Genomic DNA, 15,423 nt, shown 5'->3' on the forward strand with positions numbered 1-15,423 from the left:
TTCAGAGATAAACTGAAATGATAGCTACATATTGGTCAAGAACTAGATTTCTCTATGATACAAATGAACGTGTTTACAAAACAGAAATAGATTCACAGACTTACAGAACAATCTTACGGTTGCCAGAAGTAAGTATGGGAGGAGGGGATAGTTAGGAAGTTTGGAATGGGCATGTACGTACTGCTATATTTAAAATGGATAACCAACAAGAAGCTGCTATATGATACAGGGAACTCTGCTCCATATTATCTGGCCTGCATGGGAGGGGAATTTGGGGGAGAATGGTTACATGTGTATGTATGGCTGAATCCCTTTGCTGTCTGCTTGAAACTATCACCACATTGTTAATTGGCGATACTCCAATATAAAATAAACAGTTTAAAAATTTTAATTAAAAAGTCAAAGAATAAAAAACTTTAAGAAAATAAAGTTGAAAAAACAGATTTCTCATATACTTTTAAAACTTTATTTGTTTTTTATTGGAATATAATTGCTTTCTAATGTGTTAGTTTCTGCTGTACAACACAGTGAGTCAGCTATATGTATACATATATCCTCATCCTCTTGAGCCTCCCTTTTTCTCAGCCATTCTTAGTGCATAACTCTTGTAGCCTAAGTTGTGAGGGTCCTGCCCATATCCCCTCTGGCATTCACCATAGCCAGGCTCACCAAAACTAGACTTCAAACTACACATACCTGTGACTCTGCCTTTAAGGGCATCTCTGGCCATCAGCACCTGCTCATCAGCACGAGGGGCATACCGGAAGTGCCGGAGAGTTAAAGACTTCACCACGCTCCAGGAATAGCCCTCAAACAATAAATAAATATTTATTTATTAAATTCACCATTCCCTTGCCCTTCAGGTGTGCAGGGGATAACTCTTAAGTGTGTCCTACACTGAAGCCCCAGCTGAACTGAGCCCCAGCTGCCCAAAGCAGTAAAGCATCCTTGATCAGCTTTCTTCCCTTTCCTGACTCACTTCTGGCTCTTCTCCCAGTGCTTCCCTCCATCAGGACTCTTAACTCCTCGCACTCAGACCCATGTGCCTGTCTGTTTCTGGGGAGCTGCAACCAAGGTGGCGTCTGTTCTCCTGGTTACTATAGCTCTGAACATCATCACATCCAAGGCAGGAAGAAGGCAGGTGGGAAAAGGGCAAAGCTGCCTTTCAGTTCAGTCAGTCTTTGAAAGAACTTTCCCGGGAGCCTCACCTGAATACTCTCAGCTAACATTCTCACGACCTTGGGAACATTGCTGCACCCAACAGTTACAAATACTATTACCAAAGAGACTTGGTGGCAATCCAGGATACACTTGTTACTAGCTGTGTGACCCTTTACTAGCTGAGTTAGTTTACTGACTGTTTCTGAGCATGGGTTGCTTTATGTGTAACAATGGAATAGCGTGACCATGGTGGGCATTTGGAAGGATTACATTAAGAAACATACAATGCTTGGTACAGAGTAGACATGCAATAGCTGTGTTTTCTCCATTTCCTGAATCATCTGACTTTGAGTAATAAACCAAAATTACCATCTAATACTTACTGATTTATGACCTCAGACATGTTTGATCATCTGCAAAATAAAAAAAATAATACCCACCTCACAAGTCACTCTGACTATATCAAATGAGTTATTTGAAGTCACATTTCAGGCACAGAGAGGGGTTTTCCTTTCTCCCCCAACCCCTCCCATCACTTCCTCTACATCAAGAATTTTCAACAAAGTGATATTGCCCCCAAGAGGGCAAAAATTGGTTTTGGGGATATGTAAAACTCATTCTCTTTATATGTGAAGCACAGATACATACAATGCAGAAACTGATACAGATAGAGTATACCTGTGGAATAGGGTGATTAGGAGCAAAAGATAGACTGAAAAAAATAGACTTCAGTACATGGAAGTTCAGTAAAGAGAAATAAAGGTGTTTTCTGTGTTGATCTTCTTAGAAAGAAAAGATACCTGGAACTGGGGACAGAGAGTGGGGAAAGGTTGAGAAATGTTGCTCTAGAGTCGATCTTGATAGACTGAGTCCATAGAACCCATCCCTGGAATCCGCATGCTTCTGAGCTGGCCTATCTTCCCCACTGCCTTTTTCATAACCCCCACAGGTGAGGTTTCTCTTTTGTCCCCAGTGAATTGGTGGGTTTTATTTATTTTTATAAACCGTCCCCACTTTCTTTTGACCCAAGTTATGTCATTAAACTCCAAAACCACCAAATATAAGAAAGGTAGAAAGATTACTGAATGTAGGAGGGTCTGAATTCCAGAGAATGCACTTTTGGCACAGGTTAAACAATACTAGCTTTCTTTCTAATTTTCTGGTTAGGCCCCTGTGTTGATTAAAATATGGCTTAACACCAGGGTGCTTCCCCTTGGCCCATTCTGTTCATCATGCATTAGAAAATGGTAGAAATGAGAACTTCCCTGAAACAGTGGGGTCTGTGTTGGTGATTTTCAAAAACACCTCAGGCACAATATTGAATCCTGTCACCTCAAGGGAGGAAAGACATTTGAAGGTAGAACCGTTACCCTTTCTTGCTGTTGATATCATACTGCTTCTGTAACCAAGGGGAAATGCAGAGGTTGGTTTTAGAATAAATAAACTCATGTGTAGTTTGCTATTTGAATTCAGTAGACAATACCACACGGTGCTGCTGCCGTACGATAATGGATGGTGTTTACCCTTGAGAATCTGAATCACAAGGCTGCATTGGAATTACATGTAGCAGTTATAGAAACATCTGTGTAAGAAAATACCAAAGGACAGCAGAGTGTCATAAAAACTATTCGCCAGTAAATCTGCGTGTGATAGGCTAGTAAAAGTGGACACGTTAGGCATAAGAGATGTGTCTGCCTATCGTGTGGGCTAGCTTTGTGAGGGATGACAAGCTTCCACTGGTACCTTGAGATAAGAAACAGCTGTTGTTGGCATTGGCATTCCTGCGAGAAGTGAAATGATAATTCTGAAATACACTTGCGAGAGTTACCGTATATGTGACCAACTTTGGAATATATGCAAGACCAGAATCCAGCAGCCCCGAGCTTTTGCTCAACAACATTTTAGCAATCTCCTGAGGAGGAGTACTGATTCCAATCGCATAGAACCATTGTCTGATTGTGTGTTACTTCTAAAGCAAGTAGTTGCCACGTGTGTGTATGTGGTAGGGATAGAGGGCAGGGGCAAGATGGAGGAAGGCTATTATTTTTCTTTTTTATTGCATCAAGGACATTTTTTGGTATAAAGTTTCTGACTTTCAAACGATGACTGCAAAGCAGTTGCTTAGGTGCATTTATGAATTGTGAGTCAAAGAGGAAAAAACATCTTTCAGCACAAAAGCTTTGCTGAATCTCACCATCGGATCTGTTTAATAGCTACACAGAAAGGCAACGAGCTTTTATTTTAGAAGGTAAAAAATTCACCATTTTCATATACAATTTCTGTACTGTCTATAAAAATTAATAAAAACTCCAATTACAAGAGCTTAAAATTTCATATTGATCTGGAACTTACCTTTTTGTAGATTTTTTTTTTATTATATCCATTCAGCTTTTTAGTTCAAGTATATTCTTAACTACTACTCTGGCATTTTCTGGGGAATTTTCTTTTCCTTTTAATGTTTAACTGTACAAAGTCCACTATAGATGCCTGGTGTGGGTCTGGCCATTTGCTCAGCAGGCATTCCACTTTTCCTCTGTTTCCTGCTAGATTTTCTGCTTGAAGGTTGTTCCATTCAGGCCGAGCACCCCTACCCAGCCAGCACCCCACCCAGCAGCCAGTAGAACAGACTCTTCTGCTATCAGAGGGCATTCTCGGCAGCCTCCAGATCAGACTTTCTGGATGAGATGGTTGGATGGCATCACCGACTCGATAGACATGAGTTTGACCAAGGTCCAGGAGATGGTGAAGGACAGGGAAGCCTGGCATGCTGCAGTCCATGGGGTCGCAAAGAGTTGGACATGACTGAGCGACTGAACAACAAAAGAATAATAGGGAACTGGAGAAGGATGATCAGAGAAATGGTGCAGCTCAGCCCATAGCAATCTTTATGAAAAGAAGAACCATTCCTTCTCTGCTTAGCCATCCATAGCCTTGACAATACAGCCAACGCAAACTCAACCAAGTACTCCCTGGAGTTCTCTTCTACCTTCTGATTTTATGCTATGGTTTTAAGAAGTAGGCACCCTGAGAAACCAGGAGCCATGATTTCTGGCTCTCCACCATGTTTCAAGCTAGAGAAGGCTTGGGTTTTTAAGTTCCCATAAAAGCAGACTGCCCAGTCTGCTCAGGGAGTTCAGCCTAAGTCCTCAGATCAGGTCTTATTACTCTCTGTACTAATCTGGTCAAGAAAACTGTGTCCTAGAGAAGAATAATGGACAAGAGGAGAGTTGGGCAGACAATGACAAAGGTAAAAGAGAGAAAAATAGAAAAAGAAAGGGAGAGTTTGAAGGCAGGGACTACTTCCAAACAACAGATAAATGTCTTTTTCCTCCATATTAAAAATCTTTCCACCAAAATGAAAAGGCATAATTAGCAGCTAAATACAGGTTCATGTCTTATATCTGTTAACTGACATATCGCCAAGGTACAAAGCAGCATGCCTGGTTGAAGGTTGGGTGGTTTGAGCCCTCTATTACTCTATATAAAACAAAGAGTCTATAGTTTCATTACCCTTAAATTGTCTGGCAGTGGGCAAAGTTTTATTAGAAGCTGTTCTTTCATATTATGCAGTGTAGTCAGGGATATATTAGCTTTGACGTTTTCTTACATCTCAATACACTGTGGACTGAATTTACAGTGAGACCAATTTAGAAGGGAGATTTTCATAGGAGGAAGTAATGGTCAACATCAGCTGTGCTTCAACTTATAAGCAGGATGAAAATTCAGGGGAAAAATGGACATACATGCAAAATTACTGGTTGTTAATAAGAATGCTTCTTATATTTATATGCTTGATGCAATTCTATGTCTCAAAACTGGAGTTTCTTAAAACTCTGTTCAGGAGGAAGATTTTATTATTAAGGAAATGGTATAATGTCTCCTAACATGATCATTTTCTCTTAAAGAAGCCAAAAATCCCCATCATATTAAACCGCACATAAAAGGTTGTTCAACTTTGGAAAAGAAAAAAAAAAAAACATAGCACTACAAGTTAAGCATTTAAAACACTGTTTAAAAGTGATTTATTTGAGTGATATACAATCAAGTTGTTATGAAACGAATTCCCAGTATGTGAAATTTAATTTCACCTGTAGGATCCATCACTCATCACCAAAGTTTTATTACACTCTAGTATCGGGTGCCATTCTCTCACTTGGGGTTATCTTTTCTAATCAGATCATGCTGGTCACCTGACATTTTTGAGGCACCAATTAAAACATGTCATCAGTAAATGAAATTGAATTCTGTTCAAACCAAATAAAGAGGAAAACTAGCATATCAGAGTGATAAGTGGAGTACTTTAGTGTCAATAACTTAGAATATAAATATATCATAGAGGGATGTTTCAGCTGCTAAACTAATAAAACCCAGTCAATCGAATAGTAAAAGATACTGCAAAACAGCAACAGGAAGTGTTATAAGAACAGCACCCAATGGAGACACATAAGAGAAAACCTGTACACATTCAGTTTCTTATCTGCTCTATAGGTATAACAGTGGAACGTTTTTTGTGTTTTTTTTCCTTTGCATTTATCTTTGTGCCTGAATGAGTTCAATTTCACTTATATCAGGACAGAAACTTCAGAACAGCACGTTAATCCGTCCTGTCTTCATGGGCAACTGAACAAACAGACCAATATCAGTGTAAAATTGTAATTCTGGAGATTAATGCTGTCTTTCTTGTTTGCCTTGAACTTGACCTCTTTGCCTTTCTTTCCCCCCTTTTTTTTAGCTTCTGTCCAGGGTCCCTGGGAGAGAGCCATCTCACCAAACAAAGTGCCCTACTATATCAAGTAAGTTGAAAACATCAAGTTCTCAAAGAGGCATGTATTTTGGCTAATATGTATATTCACAGATGAATTTATTTTTAAAACTCGATGTTAGCCTGGCCTACAATACCTAGTTCTTTCTTCCCCAAAGAAGCTTGGATAATTAATTCATGCTACAGTGACCACTGAAAACTTGCTGATGCCACAGGGAGGTACCTTTCGGAAAAGTCCAGTTAATGCAACATACATGTTATGGTTTGTGATTGGAGGTGGTGTGGATTTCATGCAACAGAATAGAAACTGCCTATAATATTATGGAGAGTGGCAGTGAATACTTACAAGAACCATTTTATTTATCCAGGGATTTTTCCCACATTTCTTCTTTAGACAAAGATGGAAGGTGTCTGTAGCTATCTGTCCACAGACTGTTTTAGGTGAATAAATACTTGATGTACCCAAAGGCAGGCAGTAATAGTTCTGGATTTGTGGAGCTGAGGTGTTCATTCTCAACACATAGCACTTGGCATTTTTCACATAACAACAACAAAAATGATACTGTTTTCAGGGGCCATTTATGTCAGTCAAAGGCATACAGGTTCTTAGAAGCACCTTCTGCAAGATGCTGTATAAAATACAAATTATGATACATTGGGTTGCCATGAAAGAGAGAGGAGAGAGAGTATTGAGTTATTATGGTACCTTAACAGTTACTCATCAATTGTGTAATTGAGTCCAGCTTAAATTTAAGTTTCGGTCGGCTACCTCAACAACAATTTAAATAAATCAGATTCACGAAATAGTCTGCAATACCAACTTAAGTCTTTGAACTTGCTTCCACTATCAGTCTGACTAAAAATATGAAATGTTTTTCCATCTTTTCAGCCTGCCATCTTTTATCGAGTCTGTTTTTATTCTTCCACTGCCCATCAATCCTTCATAATTCAGTTTGCAAGCAATAAGGGCAGTCCTAGATCTTCATTACTACAGTTCTCAAGAAATTGGATTTCATGCCTCAATTTTGTTAACTCAGAAGAATGGGATTGAGGGGATGTTTTTGGCTTTTCAAGGAGAGCTATATCCTTTAGGAAAGGTGGTCTTACTAAATTTTTCCAGATAGGGTTTCTCTCACTTTAAAAGTTCTACTTCAGTGTGTTTTAATCCTACTTTTTAATTTTCCAATTTCCTATTTTATTTTATTTTTGTTGTGTATAATTATTTAGTCACTCTAAAGTACATGGTTTAATACCTATTTAAAATCACCCATTCTCTTAAATAATGTACTGATTTGTAGACATGAACTGTATTGCTTTACATGCACTATATATTTTGTGGAGCCATTTTATTCAAATTCCTCCCAGTCTTCTCCTACATCAGTGTCTTCATCATCACAGATTTCCATTTCTGACTAAGACCTGCTCCTTTTTCAATCCATTTCTAAAACTCTCACTTTATCCAATTCCTTTATGAGCTAAAATAAAAACTCCTTTTGTGGCCCAGATGTTAGGATCACCTGAGAGTCTGAGACATCTTTAAGCCATCATTCTCCAAATTGTTACCTGTTTGGGATTCATTAAGTGTCTTGTGGGATTCCTAGAGTACCCCCCTCATCCCACTGTCCTTTCCTTAAATATGTATCTTCTCCCTGATGTTACATCTCCTTTGAAAGATCCCAGCACAGTGCTGTGAAACAGTGGAAATGAATTCGGTCCAAAAAAAATGAAAAGAAAATGAATCCAGAAAAGCTATAATTCCTCCCTATACCTTAGACTCTTACTGCTCCTCGATAGGATCAGAGAACAGCCACTCTATTTTTCTTCCTGTTTGTCCAGAGCTCCTTCCCCAACTTGAAGATTATGGTGGCAATTTGGGGAGGGACACAGATCTGGGAATAAAAAAACTTGACTTCTGGTCCCGACTCTGTGATTAGTTGATTGTATGGCCTAGGGCAAGTCACTTCACCTGCACAAAGCTTGGTTTCTCATTTCTCAAATGAAGAGTTGGACTAGATGACATACATCTAAGCTCCTTTGTAACTCTAGGAATCAAAGTGTGTAACTGGTTCCATGGTCTTGTCCAAATTCAAAATCTTTAAGATCTCAGCCTTCTTTTTCAAGAAGTTTAATCTTTATTTTTTTAAAAACATTTTTTATCTTCATTATTAACAGAATATAAATTCTCAGTTTAAAAAATAACACAGAAATTCTATTTTTCCACTATGAATTAGCTTCACATATGCCCTCTCAGTCCACTCCAGTTTCTCCAGGTACCATAGGAGCTTTGGTCTTGGTGTTTAATTTAGCACTATTATTCTTCCTAGTTTAATGGTAAGAAATATAGAACAATAGGCAGGAAAATGAGCAGAGAGGTGAGTATGGAGACCTTAAAAGCCTCTGAAGTGATCAGTCCCTCGGAATGAAGAATTACCTAATTTCTCAAAGATATCCCTGAAACTTTATAGAGATCAATTCTCCATACAATTATAAATTAGAGATTGTGCAGTTTCTCAAATATACTCTTAAAATGTTAAGCCATAATATAGGGAGAACACATGTTCAGAACATTGTCCATAAACAGATTATTGATGTCCTTTGCGATTTATTATTGCACATTACTACTCTCTAAAATATTATGCTTATACCAAATGACTTTGTACAAGATCCAGTGTACCTCATGCCCTGGCAGATGCCATTCATAGTTTGAGATGCCTTATTGATCTACAAATAACAATAATGATAGTGTTTGTAATGACATCATTTCAACCAGCTCCCATTTGTCCTCATCTTATTTGTCCTGACTTCCATGCAAGAGTTTTTAACCACATATGTCCAGCTGCAGAAACAAGTGTTTCCTCTGGATATTTTTTTAATGCTACATAATAGTTCCTTTTCAATGCTGAAATAAACTGATCATCCACATAACAAGAAGTTTCTATACCAGTAGCACAGTTCCAGTTAGTTGCTGAGTCGGCCACTCATCCTTGAGGTTGTAACAATATCTTCTGCTCTAGATAGCCAATCAACTAATGTTTACACCTGCATCCTAACACTGGCTTTTCATATGATGCTAAGAACCTTGATTTTGAAACTTCAAACTACATGTTTGTCTAGTTTATTAGCCCACAGCATACATCATTGTTACAGTCTTCATTTTCCCTTCCCCTTGGGGCTCTCCTTCTCCTGCCAGCCTCTCTTTCAGGTTATTTGATTACAGCTTTCACTGCCACTGAAAAAATAATCACCAACAATGTTCAACCTGTTACAACTGCCTTTTCCACTCTCTGCCATTTTGTAGTTTTTTGGCCTACTGTCAAACTCATGAAAATTTCAATATAATAGCCTTTAACCAGCTGCTGCATTCTGTTAGAATTTCTTTCACCTTTTTATGTTGCACACTCCCATATGGGTAAACCACGCAGAGCCAAGAGCTGGGACTCTCTCTTGCTTTCTTAATGAGTTAGAAAATTATTTTTCTGTGTTCTGGACTGTCCGAAGAATTTAGGAATCCCAAACTTGCATGCAACATGTTTTTGCATAGATGACATAATAAGAGCATAAGAAATTGCACACTGGGTCAGACCCACAGGACAACTAGCCCAGAAGTCTGACCCACATGCAAACAACAATAGCTGTGTTGTCGATTAACCTAGTAATTTTCATTTCAAAAATATCAGGATGTGTCATGACCATTTCTTACAATGCACTGTGCAATCTATTGGCATTGAGTATATCCAGTGGTTTCTTAAACTTTTCCCCTCCTCCCCTTCAGTCCTGTCTTAGAAATACGTTCTATAAACTTACTGATTTCTCTATAAATAAATAAAGATGTACTTCAGTTTCTCTTTAATCTACATCCCTTAACCTCAAGGGGCGGCCCCAATTAAGCGCTATGAAATTCACTGAATACAATTCTATTTACTCAGAGTCGACTTTAATCTCACATCCCCTCACTACCTCCTTTTCATTTTCATCTTCCCAGTCTGAGAGTCTAATCCTTTTTAGGTTTTCAGTCTGCCCTTGAATGAAAGATAAGCATTTCCCTTGATCATCTTAGTTGTTTTTCCCTGGATCTTCTCCAGCTCTGTTATATCTTCCTTGGGGTGTCGTGAGTGGAATGGCCCAAATATTGGTTATTAAATTTGTTAGCATCGTCTCTAGTCTCTGTTCACTCATGAAGAAAGTAAATGCTATTCACAGTCTCCCATTGATGCACACATGGAGAAACCAATTGAGGTCATACCCGTTCTACATATATTGCTTTTAGCAGAAGGTTGGTTTGTGGCTACTTATGTGTAATACCAGATCAAGTGTTTGACCTTTTATTTCTGCCAGCTGTCTCTTAGGAAGGATTTGATTTTTAGACAAGCTGGTCCTTCCCTCCTGCAAAGATGCTGTGGTTGCTAAATATCGGGAGGCATTCAGTAATGAAGCTTGGGAGAAACCTGCTGACTCAGTCACCAGCAGTACATGCCATCATTATAAATATGTCTGAAGCACTTCACAAAAGCATGAAAAGTAGGGTTCTGGGCAACATTCTTACTGTTCAGCTCTTTTTAACACACAATGTTCAAGAAACAACTCAGGTCAAAGTCGTGTCTGTCTTTTCCTGCTAGTTATTTTGGATGTTGTCTACATTGCTGCGGATGTCTAATAACCTTGATCTCTCCTCTCCATTCTCAATCCCAGGCATGTTTCTCCAGCCACCTGTTACATCCGAGTTGCTCATCACTTTCTGTTGGTTTCTGCTTAGCAAAATACGATATAAAACCTCCCTGGTTGAAGCTGACAGTCACTTCAGTCAGCATTTCTTACTGCTATTGCTGTGTCACTGCCAAATTGGCTGACTGGAGTTCTCACTCTCCTGTATTCCTATGGCTACCATCCCTGTGGTTCTACTAGAACAAGCATTTGATTCTCGGCATGAAATTTTGGCCATCAGCCTGCACTTACCTTTTGCTGTTTGTGTCCTCTTGTATCCGGTTGATCTTTTCGCAGTTACACTGATGAATCTTGCTCTGAGTACCCGTGCTCCCTAACTCCAGTAGCATCTGAGTTTTGACACCACCTGCCTCTGTACCATATTGCCTCAATTTCAATTTTCTGGGCAGTTTATCAGATTCCAACTACCTCCCACGTTTAAAGCATATCTTGCCCTCATTATTGCTCCAGTTCCCTATTATATGTGCCAGGAGTTGTTCTGCTTCAGGTTTGGGCTGAGTTTATTTGTTCCTCTGAATTATTGACTTCTATTTCACTACAGAATGTTTATTTAGAGAGGGAGCAATAGTTAGCTATGTATCAGCTATAACAGCAGTCAAGATGCTAAATATCTGTTGGTTAGAATATGGTGGAAATACTTCTGATGAGACGGGTTCTTTAGGTCTTTATTGAATTTGTTCCAATATTGCTTGTGTTTTATGTTTTCGTTTTTTGGTTGTGTCCTGTGGGATCTTAGCTCCCCGACCAGAGATCAAACCTGCACCCCTTTTGTTGAATGGCAAAGTTTTAACCACCGGACTGTCAGGGAAGTCCAGAGGTGGGCTCTTATTATTAAAAAAAAAAAAACACTGGGTTATGATATCCAGCTAAGCAAACATTCCCCCATGTCTCATTCATGATACCTTACCATTCTAGGAATGCTTGTAATCTTCAGATGTTCAGTTTGAATGTTGGTTGAGATTGGCAGAGGTGTCCTTAGTTTTTCTCGGAATCTAGTTTGTGCTGTTTCTGGTCAAATCCTTCACATGTATATTTTTCTTCAAAATACACCTTTTAGCAGCTGACAAGACACTATGAAATGGGAGAAATAGTAAATAGACCAGGTATCAGATGACTTGAAGTCTGATTTCAACTTTGCTATTAACTAACTATTTGACCAAAGGTGAATCACTTATCTTCTCTGAGTCTCAGTTTCTCCATCTGTCACTGAAGAGGCTGCATCACATGGTATCATAGGTCATGTCCAGTCCTGACATTCCCTGATTTTATGAATGTTGACTTTGAAAGAGAAATTATTTATAATAGTTTCCAGAGGAGTGAAAATGAATCTTCATATTGCCCTTGAGGTTTCTTATTGCACCATCAATCTTACCAGGATAGGAAGGACAAATACTGTGAAACTTTTTCCTTAACTGTTTAGCACCATTGATAAGAAGAAGCAGATATAATAGAGAATCAGCTGTCAGTCTTTGAGGATACTGGTGAGTATTTCTGGGTAATTAAATTTGTGGAATTGCTGCCAGAAGCCTGGTGCTCTGACTTTTCAAAACGCTTTGTACACTGAGATAACCCAGAGGTCAGTCTTCTCTGCTGTGCTTTCTCCTCCGCAGTTTGATGCTTCCAGAGGTCATATTAGCTGAGTCTCATTAAGCTCTGCAACCACAATGAAGGAATGGTCAGTAATGCATACTTGATACAATCTTGAAAACAGCTCAGCTTAAGATGGTAACTGAAAGAGAGTGCAGGAGATGCCACAGTGTCATATGGGGTGCTGATTCTGGCCTTTGCTTTTGTACATCTTGTTGGTAGCTGTAGATGTTACTATCTTCTGTCTCATAAGGCTCACAAAAAAATCTCACATCTTTCCTTACAGTTTCATAAGCTGATACATAGAACCTCAACTGAGATAATAGAGTTCATGAGGATAGGTGCTGTGTCTTTTTCTAGCGTAGTACCTCACAGATGGCATGCGCTCAGTAGATATTAGAATGAATGAATAAACAAATGCATACAAGAAGTTTCACATGCTTTCCAGTTGCCTGGCCCCTTTTACTTTCAAAAAATCTTCAGGTGTCTGTGTGTCCATTTAGATCTACCACCCAAATGTGTCTCTCGTATCCTCTAGTTTTCTTGTTGTTGTTGTTTAGTCACTCAGTCATGTCCAAGTCTTTGTGACTCATGGGCTGTAGCCCACCAGGCTTTTCTCTGTCCATTGAATTTCCATGGGTTGCCATTTCCTTTTCCAGGGTATCTCCCCAACCCCAGGATCCAACCCGAGTCTCCTTTATTAGCAGGCAGATTCTTTTTTTTTTTTTTTTTAATTTACTTATTTTAATTGGAGGACAATTACTTTACAATATTGTGATGGCTTTTGCCATATATAAGTATGAATCAGCTGACCACAGGTATACATAAGTCCCCCCATCCTGAACCCCCTCCCACCTCCCTCTCCACCCCATCCCTCTGGGTTGTCACAGAGCACCAGTTTGGATGCTCAGATTCATACATCAGACTTAGCAGGCGAATTCTTTACCACTTTGCCACCAGTTAATACTACAAAGTGTGCTGAGTCTTATATAGAGTAGTCCATGGAATTCTCCAGGCCAGAATACTGGAGTGGGTAGCCCTTCCCTTCTCCAGGGGATCTTCCCAACCCAGGGATTGAACCCAGGTCTCATGCATTGGAGGCAGAGTCTTTGTTAGCTGAGCCACCAGGGAAGCCCAAGAATACTGGAGTGGGTAGCCTATACCTTCTCCAGCAGGTCTTCCCAACCCAGGAATCAAACTGGGGTCTCCTGCATTGCAGGCAGCTTCTTTACCAGCTGAGCCACCAGGGAAGCCCTATAGAGTCTCTCAGGTCTCTTAAACCCGATGTCTAGCAGGTGATCCTTAGCTGAGTGTCTGAATGGTACATACAAAATCCTGAGGCTTGGATTCTGCTCTGTCTTTAACACTGTGATTTGCAATACGATTTAGCCCACCTGATAATGCCTGAAATCATTCTGAGCTCTAGTTTTCTTTGTTTCAGTAGAACTGGGGTCTTTTTGTTTTTCTTAAATGCCACTCGTGATCATTCTTCAGGTTTTGCAGTGTTCAGTAGAGCTTTAAATTGATCCACCTCTGTGTTTCACTAAGCATTTACTTTGGATTTACTTTTGGGGCTGGGATATAGTAGCCACTGAGTCTGAAGAGAATTATAGAGATGTTTTTATTTTACAGAAAAAATCCTATAACATTCTGTGCCGTATGTAATGCTTAAAGGTGGCAACATATGCACATATATGCTGCAGCTAAAATACAGTATTGTGTACAGGTCAAAAATTCTGATATATTTCCCAGGTATTGTATTCCCCCTCACCTCATTCATGGCACCTTGGGGAATGTGAGAGTGTTCATGAAATATATTTAGGTCTCTTTCCCCGAAAAAGAGGAATAAGTTATTTCAGCTGTTGCTTCATTTTCTTTTTCTAGCTTTGTGAAACAAATTCATTCTTCCATAGTTGTGTGGTAGAAAAGACCATGGGCTGTGGCCTCAAATAAACCTGCATTGGAAACCCAGCTTTATCATAATCTGACTCTGTGACTAGTTAACCTCACACCCATTCTCCCTTCTGACATGTAGGGAATATGAATGAACTTCTCCAAAATGGAACTGAAGTCTCACTGACATCTAATAGATACCGAGCGCTGGTTTTTTAAGAAAATCTTACAGCTATGTCCAGTGTTAGCTATGTGTTTAGAATATTTTCTAGCACACAGATATCCTTGATCAAATTAGTTTATTTTCGTTCTTGCATTCCCATATAATTTGGGGTATCTGTACATTCCCAAACATTCCTGAGCCTCTCCTAGGCTCCTCTAATTGCTTCTTATCCTGTACCCCTGGGAAGCCACATCCTGTTGGCCTTTACAAAGGTCAGCAGCAGCCCAGACAGCATTTGAAAATAACTGAATAACCGTGAACCGCCTCTCCCCTTTGGATAATTTCCTTAGAGCATTAGTCCTTTGAACATTGACCTGGTTGCACAAAATGTCCCTTTCTCAGCGGGAAAACTCCAAATCCCATTCAGTCTTCCCCTCCCTCATTCCAGAGGACAGGGAGGAGGGCAGAGGGTAGGGAGAAGGAATGAGAATACTTCCTTCTGAAAAGTTGTCAACACACACACACACACACACATAATTTCTTTTGAAAAATAAAATGAGTGCATTGTATGCATCAGTGCTGTCACCTTGCAATATTTTCACATCCTTGCACAAGAAAAGAAAAAAAAAAAACTTCTCTGTTTCAGCAGCCTGTAAAGTTCCTAAGAACAGGTCCTCTATGAGGCCCCTGTCCACATTCAATGATCACGTCTCCTGTTATACCATGAACTGCCAAGCGGATGAAGCAGAGAAGCTTCCCTGCTCCCCCTGAAACTTTCAGTCGCTTTTTCTGTTTTTCTTTCTCAGCGTATCCACATCTGTCTTGGTCCCCAAAGCTGTTGCAAGTCAAATAGTCAATGCAGACAATCATTTTTAACTTGCTTCTTTGCTATTTTGGGGATTTTTTTGTTGTGGTTTTGTTTCCTTTCGGTGTGTTCACTTTTTCTCTGTCTTTTGCTTTCTACTAAGGGAGCATCTCATAGCTCTGGTCCATATGACCTCCGAGACAGGATGAAAAGCTAAGTGTAACATGTGCCTACTAAGTGCTAGAACTAGCTATTATCTTCCCGTTTATGAGGTTAACAACCCCAGTTAGTATCTAATAAAGAAGAAATAGCTGAGACTCAGAGAGGCTG

The 15,423-nt window shown here is 39.5% G+C and overlaps 1 protein-coding gene across 11 annotated transcripts in view; it reads left to right on the forward strand.

The window, feature by feature from the left end:
• Positions 1 to 15,423, forward strand: part of DMD (dystrophin) — a 2,228,404-nt gene that overhangs the window by 1,997,082 nt on the left and 215,899 nt on the right. For all 11 annotated transcript variants that reach the window (XM_061410475.1, XM_061410469.1, XM_061410467.1 and 8 more), the window contains one exon: positions 5,894 to 5,954. In XM_061410475.1, the coding sequence (XP_061266459.1) occupies positions 5,894 to 5,954 (61 nt within the window). The remainder of the gene's footprint in view (positions 1 to 5,893; positions 5,955 to 15,423) is intronic.

The sequence above is a fragment of the Bos javanicus genome, chromosome X, assembly GCF_032452875.1.
Source record: "Bos javanicus breed banteng chromosome X, ARS-OSU_banteng_1.0, whole genome shotgun sequence".
Taxonomy (NCBI): Eukaryota; Metazoa; Chordata; class Mammalia; order Artiodactyla; family Bovidae; genus Bos; species Bos javanicus.